At 33.5% G+C, this 13,787-nt stretch overlaps 1 protein-coding gene across 5 annotated transcripts in view; it reads left to right on the top strand.

Moving 5' to 3' along the window:
* Neto1 (neuropilin (NRP) and tolloid (TLL)-like 1) overlaps positions 1-10,410 on the top strand; it is a 113,969-nt gene extending 103,559 nt beyond the window's left edge. The window contains exons 8-11 of one of the 5 annotated variants that reach the window (XM_005373064.2): positions 2,324-2,437; positions 6,421-6,979; positions 7,978-8,052; positions 9,284-10,410. In XM_005373064.2, the coding sequence (XP_005373121.1) occupies positions 2,324-2,437; positions 6,421-6,979; positions 7,978-8,038 (734 nt within the window). In that variant the 3' untranslated portion in view covers positions 8,039-8,052; positions 9,284-10,410. The other 4 variants (XM_005373063.2, XM_013511373.1, XM_013511369.1 and 1 more) reach the window with 4 other exon arrangements.
* Positions 10,411-13,787: the final 3,377 nt, after the last annotated feature.

The raw sequence follows: 13,787 nt of genomic DNA, 5'->3' as shown, positions 1-13,787 counted from the left end.
ATGTATAAGATATTGTAGATCTGTTTTTCAACCAGAACAGGATTTGATTACTTGTGCAGTTTTTGACATTTGCGTAGCAACTATATAAATATTAGCAAAAGAAATCAAGAAAAGATACAGAGCATCATCTGGAGAACAAAATAAAAGTGAGAATGATTACTAATTAGCTGGCATATTTGTGTAATTACTTACTGTCAAAAATCTGATTTATTGTCATTCCTGGGTTATCTATCACATTACCAGTAAAGCCCAGTTTTTTATAGGATGGTGCATATCCCTTAGTTTTGCTATCCATACACTAATATTTAATAACTAATACCAACGACTGATAGTTTCAAAATAATAAACAGACAAAACAAAACAAAATTTGAATTATTTAAATTTCAAATCTCGGTACTCTTACTAGCATACCATTATACTTTATTCAAATCCAGCAAAATGACTTTCTTATTCATGTATTTACATACATAAAACCTAAACAAATCCATTCTTAGTAATTACTATAATATTTTTTCAACTCATTATGGGAAATAGATAAACATGCATGTTCTTCTAAAGCTATTCTTTACTTGGTGATTAAATATACTTTCAAAACCACTGATTTACCAAGTGATGCTTTTTACAACAACATTTGGTAGCTATTCCAATCTATTTGCAGAAAACTTCTTTATATTCTGTGTACAAGTTTTTAACAACCTTCATTATCTGCTTAGCAGACCATGTCAGTTCTGCAGAAACTGTGGAGGTTGGGTAAAAAAATGCAAATGCAGTTCTACAGTAAGAAGCTGTTTTTTGCAACAACACACTAGATCCTTAAATTTCACATGATGGCAGTTTTAGATGGTTATACTGTTTACTGTTTATACTGTCATCACTACCCCAATAAAGTGATAAAAATGATACTTTCCAAAATTACCACTGCACATTCTTTACTCACATTTCTTTCTAACCATTGCATGACTTTTATTCTTTAACAAGGAACTGAGAGTCAAGATGAACAGAAGGAAGAAGTAACTTTTTGCTGGGGTGGGGCTGGTGCAGAAAACCAGGAGGAACCATTTGGCTTGAGCTACTTCTCTCTTTGCCTTACTTTTGATTTTCAGTATTTTAGTCTTTTCCTCATAAGAATTTCTCTAGGAATATTAAAATATTACTGAGTTCCCTTATGCAAAATATTTTCCTGACCATTTTGAATGGTATATCAAGTGTAGTAAAGAAGCCAACATGCTAAAATGCATAAATAGCTAGTTTTGGAAATAAAGAGTTCATAATACTGCAGTGCTTAGATAATATTGACCATTTACATATTTTTAAGGATTAATTACCATAAATTAGGTTGTAGTAATTACATTTTCCTATAATCTTTATCTATAAAAGGATTGCAGAAATATTATTGAACAAAGTAAACCCTAAAATTATACTTAATGAGATATTTGTAACTTTTAAAAAGACAAAAATAAAAGTTAGCTTTAAAGCATTCTCTGTAAACTATAATCCACAAGACGGTGTACTACAGAGACTTTAAATATGTTATTATTATAATAATGAAAGAAATGTGGTTTTCCTAATATTAAAATTGTATCTAAGATTTTGTTATGCTATATTTGTTCCTCACATATCCTGGTAATTAACTAGCCAGATTTCATATCTTCTTGCATTTTACCTCCCTTTGCATAAATGTGTACTATAATCTGAGTATCAAGGTCATTGCACATTGTCACATTGTACATTGTCACACTGTACATTGTAAAATACATGTATATGAGCCTATACACTTTTAGTATGGTTTTCAGAATTAGTTTTACTTTAGGTCTGAATTTTCATGACTTCCTTTGTTCTTTCATATACTTAAATGATGCTACAGGGTTTGGCTTAGTATTTATTTTCTTCACTAGCACTGTATCTTGCATGTATTTTTCAAAATTAACATTTCAAATAAGAGTTTTGCACACTAAAACTAAATGTACACATACAGAATTGAAGTGTGAAATACAATTTATGCTTGTGGTAGGCACCTGGGTTTTACTAAGGGATATGAACCATCCTATAAAGCAAAAGCAAAAACACCTCTGGGAATACAGAGAAAAGGGCAAAGATCCCTTGCCATTCTCACAAGCTAATTGCGGCCGCCCAAAGGCCCGCTCTTCCCATTGTTCAGGAAATAATAACCAGTGCAGCAGTACTTCTGAGAACCACATGGCAGATTGCTCATCCCAATCCTGTGACAGGTCATCATTCTAATCGTGTCATTTCTAGATTTATAAAGTGAGTGGTTTAATGCTGAGCATGAGATACAACTCTTTTGTCTTCTTTTTGTTTTTAGCTCCTTGTGAAGGAAATACATTCTTCTGCCACAGTAACATGTGTATTAACAATACATTGGTCTGCAACGGACTCCAGAACTGTGTATATCCTTGGGATGAAAATCACTGTAAAGGTAATGATTAGCTGTTGCAATCTGCAAAATTCTCTACCTGTAGAATGAGAAGGAAGCTTATATGCATTGGTCATAAAAATAAGTATTTAGTGGCTTTGCAATACACATTTTATAATCATGTTTAGGCATTTTCTTTCCTTTACTTAGGCTGTGTCCGCACATTTCCTCATTCCTCGTAGACTGTCTTCATCACTAGAATGCTCACCAGGTACATCTTGGAGCCTGCCAAGCCATGGGGACTAAACCGGGTTCTTCTGTGGAATACATTATTTCATTCTCACGTGTGGGGTCCTTCAGTCCATAGCCGCACCTCCCATTTATTCCAGAGTTTTTTATTTGTTGCACTTTTTACAAGTGCTCTAGAAAATCTTTTATGGAGCATTTTTGCCTTCAAGTACTTCTGATCTCTTTATCCCAAATGTGTTAGCAACATGTTTTTCTTGCTTTCCAGTTAAAATAGTTCCCAATGCCCCTGGTCCCTTCTCTGGCCTCTCTGCAACGGGTGATGTGGGCAGGCTCCTTTGGCTGCAATAGTATGCTAGAGTTATTTTGGAGCTTTCATGTACTCTTTTGCTCAGGTTTACTATTGAACATTTGGCAAAGAAGCATAAACAGCGTGATGCCTCTCAATTGCCCAGGTCCAGTGTTATCTATTTAAATGCCTCTGTGGACAGGCACAAGAAGGCATCACACAGCAGCCATTGTTTTGTAGTCAATAAGATGAGTTGAACAGCAGCAACTATTTTGATGACGAAGTGTTGATCACCATTACTTCTGTGTCCAGGGAACCACTTGTCAGTAGATAGGAATTTAAATATCATCTGAATTATCCTGACACAGTGCTATTAATGAGGTACAGTCACCACCAGCTTTGTTTGCCCAGTGGGATTTGTTGTCATGCCTGTCAGGAGGATTTGACCTGAGGCAAAAATCTAGAAATTCCAAATGGACATGCAGTATGAAAGTCCCTGTCATGTTCTGTAGAAGGTGTAACCATTCATTAGATTTCTGATCAGTTTTCTTGTGGTAGAACATACTTCTTATGGTTTCACTAACTGACAAAGTACTGGGCATTTGTTTTATAACTTAGTGTGAAATATAGCCTAAACAAAGTCTGTGTGCCCTTGAAAACAATGTATATTTGCTGTTTTTGCCCTTGAAAACAATGTATATTTGTTGGGGGATTGTTCTACAGCACAACAAGTATTCAGTTTTCCTTTTGATTTTCTTCCACAATTCATCTATTACTGGAAAAGGATATTTAATTATCTAAATATGGCGTTTCTCCCTTCAGTTTTGTAAAACTTTTGTTCTGTATATTTTTGAACTTTGCTTTTAGGACAGTACCTGTTTATAATTTTCATGTCTTCTGATGAATTGAACATGCTATCTCCATAAAGCAATGTTTAATAGCACAATTTGTCTTAAAGTATACTTTTTCCTTTGTCTTTTTGAGACAGGGTCTCCCTCTGCAGTTCAGGCTGGCCTTGAGCTCATTTTGTAGCCCAGGCTGTTCTCGAACTTGCAACAATCTTCCTGCCTCAGCCTCCTGAGTGCTGGGATTACAGGTATACATTAAAGTGTACTTTGTCTCACACTCGAGTAACAGCTCCAGCATTCTTACACTTGTGATTCCATCCTGTACTTTCTATCTGTGTATTTTGAATAGAAAGTCTTGTTTTCTAGGCTGGGGATATAGCTCAATGATAGAATGCCTTCCCAGCATGCAGGAGACCCTGTATTTCAATCCTCAAGAATGAAAGTGCTTTTTCTACATACAATGTGCATTGAATCTTATTTTGCAAATCCAGTTTAGCATACTTTGCCTTTTTATTAGGTTGCTTATGTATTTATATTTAATTTAATATACTGTTATTAATATAGTTGGATTTTTGTCCACCATTATAGCTTTTTTCTACATTTCTCGCATATTTTCCTTTTTTTTTCTTCCTTATGGTTCTCTTTTTCATTAAGTGAATGTTTTAATTTTTAGTAGTTTTTCCACATAGTCTTGATTTTCTTTCTTAGTGGTTGCTTTGGAGCTTGCAATAAACAGTTTGATTTCTTGGGAGATATTTCAGATTTATACTAACAATTCTAGTGTGATATAGAAATATTATTTCTATAAAGCTCTATTTTCACTTCCTTTTTCCTCAAATTATGTCTATTTATGTTACAAACTCAGTACATAATGATAATTTTTACTGTATGTAATTTTAAATCTTTTTAAGAAATTGGCAGAAGAAAAGATGGCACATATATGCCAGTGTAATTTCTTTCACAATTAACATTTCTGCTTTTCTTCATTTGTTTTTGTAGATTTCCTTTACCCTCGGTGTCATTTCCTTACCCAGCACTAGATTAGCTCTCATCAATCTTGTTTGTTTGATTGTCACCAAATATGTGACGTTTCTGTAAGGTATAGACTGAAGCAGTGTAATTATACACATCCAACACTGTATTTAAAAAATAAGTGAAGAGTACAGAAGAAATACTCAGCTGTGTTGTCTTTCCCAATTATTGGAATAATTGCCTCTGTATTTATTTTTTGATTTAAGCCATTGTCTTTCATTGTTCATGTGGATTTGCTGTTGTCTCAGGTCACTTGTTTTCACCTCCAAGAATTTCCTTACGGTATTCTTCATATACATGTCTTTCGGCATTGATTCTGTTTCCACTTTTGTTTATCTATCAGTATCTATTCCATTATGGAAAGTAGTTTTGCTAGGTATTGTGGTCTGGGCGACAGTTTTTGCTGTGGCAATTTGGACTTTGTTTTCGCTTGCAGTACTTTCAAGTTTCTACCCCGCTGCCTTCGAGTCTCCACTGATGTCAAACCAGATGACAGTCTGATTAGGGCTTCTGAGGAGTGCTTTTGCAGTTCTGATTTCTACATTTTCTCTTTATCACTTTCTTTTTAACTTTTTCAATATTGTGTATCAGGTGTGGATTTGGGGCATTTATTCTACTTGGACTTTGTTGCACGTAGATACTGGTTCTGTCAAGTGTGGGAAATTAGAAAAAAGTGTGGGAATTTTTCAACCACAATTTTTTGAAATGTTTGTCCTGTTTCTCCTCTCCTTCCACACTCCCGTTATGTTATGTGAGCATGCTTATTTATTTATTACGTTTTTCTGAGGCTCTGAGACTTTTTCTACACTCCATGTCCCGTGTCCTTTTCTAAAACTTCCATGAGCAGAGAAACTAATTTGAGCATGCAGAGTCAGCTGTGGTTCAAATGCCATGGGTGCCCATGCTGCCTCAGGAAATCCATCTCGTTTTGTCAAATAGGTACATCTGCATTTGCTATATGCCTTTCAGACATTTTCCGGAAATTCATGAAATAAGAATTTAAATTCAATTATTTTCCACAACAATTTTTGCCATTTATGGCTACTTAATTTGGCAAGAAATCCATGCAGGCCCTTATAACACTATTCCAAAATTTCTGTCTTAAATCTAAATTTAATTACTTTTTGGTATCAGGATAGTGCGATAGTTTACCTTCAGCCATCTTTGTGAAGCATAGGTACAGAATAATAAGGATGTATTGCTATCTCCAGTAATAGAGTTTAGAGGTACCCTTAAAACTAAGAGAAGAAAATATTTCACTGTATAAAAGTACTGGTTTCTTCCCAAATGTTATTCCACAGATCTTGTGCAAATTTCTTCAACGTATACATGTATGTAGATATAGATGTTTGTGTGTGTGCATGTATATATATATAAATACATGTATGTAATTATTTAAAGCTGATATGCTGGGCACTGGGAGAGGTATTTTGGGGGCTGGAAGGTAGGGCCCTCATGAAAACGGAGAACATGTTTAATTTTTAAATATTTTTATGCTGCTTTAAGCCTGTGAACATTCTATGCTCAACCTATTTTTAAAGTTTCAGTACGTGTTTTGACCGTAATATTAATGTGTGGTGGGTTGTTTCTCGTTTTGTCTGTCTGTTGTTTGCACTGTCTCCTACCTGCAGAAAAGAGGAAAACCAGCCTGCTGGACCAGCTGACCAACACCAGTGGGACTGTGATTGGCGTGACTTCCTGCATTGTGATCATCCTTATTATCGTTTCTGTCATTGTACAGATCAAACAGCCTCGTAAAAAATACGTCCAAAGGAAATCAGACTTTGACCAGACCGTTTTCCAGGAGGTGTTTGAGCCTCCTCACTATGAGTTATGCACTCTCAGAGGGACAGGAGCAACAGCTGACTTTGCAGACGTGGCAGAGGACTTTGAAAATTACCATAAACTGCGGAGGTCATCTTCCAAATGCATTCATGACCATCACTGTGGATCCCAACTGTCCAGTACTAAAGGCAGCCGCAGTAACCTCAGCACAAGAGACGCTTCTATCCTGACGGAAATGCCTGCACAGCCCGCCAAGCCCCTCATTCCACCCATGAACAGAAGAAACATTCTCGTCATGAAACACAACTACTCACAAGATGCTGCAGATGCCTGTGACATCGATGAAATCGAGGAGGTGCCGACCACGAGTCACAGGCTGTCCAGACACGAGAAAGCTGTCCAGCGGTCAGTATCAATAGAGTTTTGATGACTATTGTAGCCTGAGGACTGAAATACTTCCAGAATACTGTGTGCTATTTTCCCTTCATATTTTAGTTCCCTTTAAGTGATGATTTAATCATAGTCTCTCAACATTTTTCTTCTTTCCTTTTTAATACTATCATAATTTTCTTAAGGCCCATATTGCAATGTGTGTATATATATACATATATATATGTATATATATATAGTATATATGGTTGTGGGTGTGTTTGTGGAAGCACATGCACACATACAACAAAAATATCCTATTTTTGTACATATATACAAATATTTATTTGTATAAAAATTATAACTTTCAATTTATAATACAGATTTAAATTGCTAATTTATTTCCACATGGTTGCTTCCATCAATATTCATATATTTTAAGATACAAAATGATATTTGGAAGAAACTGCCTTACTCAGATAGGTAGTCTATTGTGCTGGATAATTTTGATACAAAAATAACATGTTTTTCAACATGAATAGTTATTTTTGCACAAAAATGAAGACAGTTTTCTACTACATGTCACAGAATATATTACAAATTACATATGATAATGTGGTTTAGTATGATATTGAATATTTATATTTAAATCTAGAAAGCAGAGACATTTTATTTTCTTATTTAGAGGTATACAGCAATTTCTGTTTTGGATTATTGGCCCTAAAATGAAGAAAAGCTTTGAAGTTAAATAATTGAAAATTTGAAAACATTAAATTTCAGCATAATCTACTTATTTTTGTGTTTTAGCATGTTTCCTAGCATTTAGTTTACTTTAATTTTTTCCATTTTTTCCATTTTTATACATTCTCAAAATCTAAAATATTTTAGTTGATTTATGTTTTGCATGCTGATGACAAACAGCTATTTGCATTGTTTTATCATTTTTAGGAAGCTTTTAAGTAAATATCTGTATGCATATATTTATTTTTTGCCCAAATACTACTTGGTTGAATGAAATAGCCGTAACATTCCAGGTTCTGCCTCATTGGGTCTCTAAGCAAACATGAATCTGAATACAACACAACTAGGGTCTAAAAAGGAAATTCAAGGTAAGCAAATGCCCTTGGTCCTTCTCTCACTTTGTTGTACTCCGTTTTGTTTTGTTTTGTTTTGTTTTGTTGCAATTGTCTTGTAGTTTTTTAGGGTATGTGACATTTATTCATTGTTTATTGAGATGTGTGTTTCATGAAATTTCATGATTAGAAATATAAAAGTTGAATGCTAATGGAGGATGATTTTTACAGTATATAACTTTAAAATATGTTAATATTATTAGCATTAAGCGTTGTACTAAAATATTGTTAAAAGGCCATTGTTTAATAAGCTATATTTTGCATATTTTAAGATAGTAATACTAAAAGTAATAAACACATGATCTCTTAGAATAAGTACCACAAAAAACCTAAGTTTCACAAAATAAATATCAATAGAATATTCATTCTTAATGTACTGGAAGTGAATGAAGTGAAAAAGTGGTAATTATTATTCAAAACTTAAACGTTAAGAAATTGATAGTCCTCATACAATGTTTTTACATTTATTTTTGCATGAATATGTGCCTCATCTCATCACGATTAAATATAGCATGTAAAAAGTTCCATTATTCCCAGTTGCCTGTCTGTACATTTATTTTATTACCAAGTAACACAGGGCTTTACTTTCTGCACTTGATATTCTATGTCTATATTGGTCTAACTTGTCTCCAATTAAATTTGTTTGACATCTGATGTCTTTGAAACTCTTCGACCCTGTCAACTATTCTTGAATTAGGAAATACACATCCATGTTCTATATTACCTTGAAAAGTTAGTGTATTTGTATGCATTTTTCACTGGAAGAAAATGTTTTAACTGTGTTTTATTTTCAGAGAAGAACTATTTATACAAACATGGGGACTGTGAAAAGAAAATTCTGTAGTGAATTGTGAAAAGTGGACATATTTCTAAATTCATTCCACTGCCTTTATCCAAACTTAAGAATTACAGACATTTGTTACTCCTTCGGCAAGACATCCCCACTGCACAATGATATGTTCATTTCGTAATTTGGTTGCTGGCCACCAAGTGCTCCTTAGTTTTTAAATACATTTTGAGATTTACTGGAAACTTGAAGAAGAAATTAGTTCTGATTAAGACTATCCTAACCTTATTTTTATTGTCAGTTTCCCTTTTGTTTTATGTTGTTTATGTCTTTGTTATATAATTGTACATTGTGTGATATGTGAAAAAACACAACTTTAGATGAACCTTATGTTATATATACATTGTTTTCATTATATAGACTGCTTGAGAATAGTGCATTCCCGAGTGATTGTGAACATGCTACCGTGAAAAGTGAAAATGTGGACCATGGAAACACCAGCTAGAGGTTTTATGGACTATATACACCTATTGCTTTATTATTATTAAATGCAGTACAAAGTAATGAGTCAAATTACTAGATGGCAATAAGAAAAACATCATTTTTTGTCTTCCCTATGTACCCATGACTTCCTTTTTATTTTGTATCAAAGGAAGATACCGAGTTTCAGAAATCATTTTGGAATCAGGTATTTTACCATTCATACCTTACAATGGACATGTTTTTGATTAAGCACTTAGCAATATGACTGAATGGACAGTTTGAGAAAATACCCTGCATGTCAGTACTGGATATCTGAGTTGGGGAAATATCCTCTTTATTAGACACATTGTAAAAAGCATGCATTCTCAAATACTGCTGTTACTGTTCCATTTCTTTGTGTCATATGCTTGCTACTTGTAATTTTTTTATATAAAGATATATAAAATGTATAATAATTTCCTAACTTGAGTTCAGAGAAAAGTTTTCTTCTGTTAGAATGATAAAAAAAAAAACTGACTTACATAAGCATACACTCTATTTATATCAATTCTTCCAAAATTTTAGAGTACTGAATATAATTTAGGATTGACGTTTTCTTCCTCAAATCTTTGATTTCTAAAATTTTATGGACTACATTCTCCTTTTAGAATAGGAAGGTCTTTTTTAAGTGATTTAAAGTCATAGAACCTTTTGAGGCATAAGTTACACAATTCTGAGTTATTCTTGTACTCAGGCACACATACACCATCTGAAAGCTTAGTGATTATGATATGTTTCATACAAACAAAATAAAACCCTATAATATACTTAATTGTTGTATACACATTTTATAAAGTTTGATTTAGTGAGTGGGTACTTTTTAAAATATTGAATGTGTATTCTCGGAAAATGAGTTTTAAGAACCAATATTAATAAATCCACTTACCAATATTTTCAAAACTACTGAATTATGTAGAATTTAAAAGAATTCTGTCCTTCAAATACCAGGTAATTTTTGCTTATTTATTTGCTTGAGACAGGGTCTCGCTACATAGCTCAGGATTGCTTTGAACTCACTACATAGTTCAGGTTGTCCTCAAACTCACGGGGATCCTCTTGCCTCTCCATCCCAAATGCTGTGATTACAGGTGTGCTTCACCAAGCCTGGCCCTAAATAACAAGTAATTGACCTACCACAATTCAGACCTGCAACTCCAGCTGGCTTTACAAACCTAATGGAAAAGTCACTGTCATCTCTCCCTACTAGGAAGTCAGTTTCACATGTTAACAATAAAGCCAAATAAAAGGAAAATACAATAATTTTGTAATAGAAAAATCAAAGAATTGCAGCAATTTTAAATAGCCTATATTGAAAATACATCAACTTACAAAAACAATAACAGTAATTTGATCAACTGGTGAATAGGAAACAATGTAACAAACATGATAAATAAAGATTATTTTCATTACTGTTCTACATATTTTATACATATTACTTGTGATAAAACTTACTGTTTTTATTTGGCTTGACTGATTTATTTATTATCATCCTTGCTTTTATGCCCTTTGATTCAAAGATGATGCACCAAAGATTTTTTAATAACTAGCCATATTTTATATTGTTTCACCTCTTTAGGAATCTTCATAGGATCTCTTCACTTTGAGTGAATCATCTCAAAAATATGATATATATGTGCTAAGGCTTTTTATTTATAAGACCAGTGAAGACAGGAAAATAAATTCGGTGAACAATGTATCACTTATTTTTCCTGCATCTATTCGCCCACTGGATGTCCATCACCTCCAGTTTTCTCTCTTTATACAGTTCTCCCTCTTTAAACATCTAATAATTTGTTTATTTTCTACTTAAAAGATGTTTGCCCATGAAAGCTACTAATGAATATTTAATTTTGTAAACAACAAACTAAAAGAAGTCCACTGGTGACAATGGATATCTTATATACATTTTTAATACCCATTAACAGCATAGGAAAACAAAAATATTTCAAAGAATAGGCTTCCTCAATGGTAATGCTAGAATTGTTTAATGATAGACAGTCATCGGAAGAGCAGATGTTGAAACTACAGGAACAGAACCTGAGGTACCTGGCTGTACTCTGGTGACAACTCTTGGTGCTCACTCTCGCAGGGCAGGGTTCCCTCGAGGCTTGGCGACATTTTTGAAATGGCTTGGAGGAGCCTATTGAAAAATCGCTGTTGACATTCATCAGTATGTCAGAAACTCCTGTTAATGGCAAAGTAGACTTTATTTTCTGAATCTGAACCTTTGGCCTGAGTTCACAAATGGGTGACACTTGTAGATAAGGAAGGAGATGTTTCAAGATTTTTAAATCAAGTTATTTTAATAAATAATTATTTTCATAAGATGAATTCAAATATACTAACACAAGTGCTTTATTAATTCAATAAAGTGTTTTCAAATAATGTATTAAGTTAGCCTGCTGTGTTAGTTTGGTAAAGCTCTTCATTTTATTTTTCTGTGTTTGAAATCATTTTTCAATATCTTGGTGACATATCTTAATTACATGCAACACTCTGAAGCCCCCGATTAAGTTTTTACCCCTGTCCAAGTGCATCTCAGTTGCCTAAATCAGAGCTGATGTGTTGATTTGGAAAGATGGTGCTTTGTAGCTGTGTTTACACATGCCAATTTGTGCACCATATTGCAAAATGGACATGTTACACTTGATTTGCCATAATTCACTTTGCTTTAACTAGATAATTAAGGCAGTAAACATAACTAGAGATCTCTGTCTTTAGTCCCTTGAAGAGGAACAGCCTTATCATAGCAATGCGGCTCTTTTATGTAACTTTATTTTTCCTAACTAAAAATATTCAGTGTGTCTAAATAACTGTTAAAGTTATGATACTCGGTGTTTAAAACTTCTGATCTTTGATGTTACCTGAATATTCACTTAATCTATTACATCAGCTTTTTCTATACTTTTTGCTTAGGAAGTCAGGTTTTCCTCACATGGGGAAGAGATTTCCATACCCTCAGAATATAATAAATTGCAAAATAGAATCTTGGTTCCCATTACCTTTATTAAAGTAATAATATATAATCTATCAGTTTTGGTAGTGAAATAAATAATAGCATTTTATACTGAAGTTTGTATATTTCAATGAAAAAATGCATATAATATCCCAACTCTGGAGAGAAGTTAAATACATAAAATCATTAAAATTCTCTGAATCCTAAATGAATGTGATTTGAAAATGAGTTTCAGTTTTTCATCTGCTCTGAAATGTTACTTTCTGTGCATGATATTTTCCCATTGGCTGATTTCTGCCTATCACGATACAGTATAAAGGACCCAGCTAAGAAATTCTTGAATAGATAAAAACAGAGACTTCAATTAATAACTAATCTCTCATTTATTTAATTCATTTTCCTTATGTCCATTGAAAAACTGAATAAAGAAGAAAAATAAAAATATGTTGTTAAATAGCCAGAGATATGTTTTTATCCATATTTAGTTCAGTAAATCCAAGGCCCTTGTTAATTTAGAATTTTCCAGATTCACTTTTTTAATAATTGTGTATGAATTGTGCTACAAATTTTACTAGCTTAATTATATTATTCAATTAAACAGGGTAATAAAAGTAATAAATATAAGTGAATGTTCTCAGATACTCATTACTTTCCTTGTAGCTTTGAGTCTATATTTTCTTGTAGGTTATTAATGAAGTAAATGCTGTCTTAAAATATCTGTAATTCCTCAGAAGGAGAAATATACCTTATCTGCTTCAGACTTCTGTCATCTACTTGGGTGTTTTCTAGAAGATCCTTATTCCTGAACCAATATGATCATATAGTTAATTTGCTCCTTTATAGCAACTTTGCAGTCAGCATGTTGTTTGTCCTAGCTTCTACCATCTCTCCAAGCTCTGAGGCATGCTATTTTACAGTGATTCATTCTTTGCATTTTTTAAACAGGACTTTGCTATGTTGCAGGCTGGTCTCAAACTCACTATTTGTCACAGGCCAGCCTGTAACTTGTGATCAAATTTCTTCAGCTTCCCAGAATGCTGGGATTATTGACGTGAGTGATCACCTCTGGCTTGGGCTCTCTCTCAGTTACAGATACTGGCACAAACTTTGCAAGTGACCGGAAATCAATGTATAAATTATTCCAAATAAAGCATTGCTTTTATAGCACATTTTAAAATTTGTACGCTATTGATTTTCCCGAGTTACATTTGATATAAATACAGCTAGTCTTTTTTGAGTTTGTACAGTCTAGGTACCAAACCTTCTCTTAAGTTCTTTAGAAATGAAAATGGAGAAATTGAGCAAACAGGGAACACAATTACGGAGACTGATAGAAGGAAGCACACTCAGCGGAGACATGGAAGGAAAGTGAAGCTCCAGTTTTCCTCTGACGTCCACCTGGAGACACTGGTTACACATTCCTGCATCCCACCTTCATCACATCTT

This window comes from Chinchilla lanigera, unplaced genomic scaffold, assembly GCF_000276665.1.
Source record: "Chinchilla lanigera isolate Chin_1 unplaced genomic scaffold, ChiLan1.0 scaffold00001, whole genome shotgun sequence".
NCBI lineage: Eukaryota > Metazoa > Chordata > Mammalia > Rodentia > Chinchillidae > Chinchilla > Chinchilla lanigera.
This window is presented reverse-complemented; position numbering and strand designations above follow the sequence as displayed.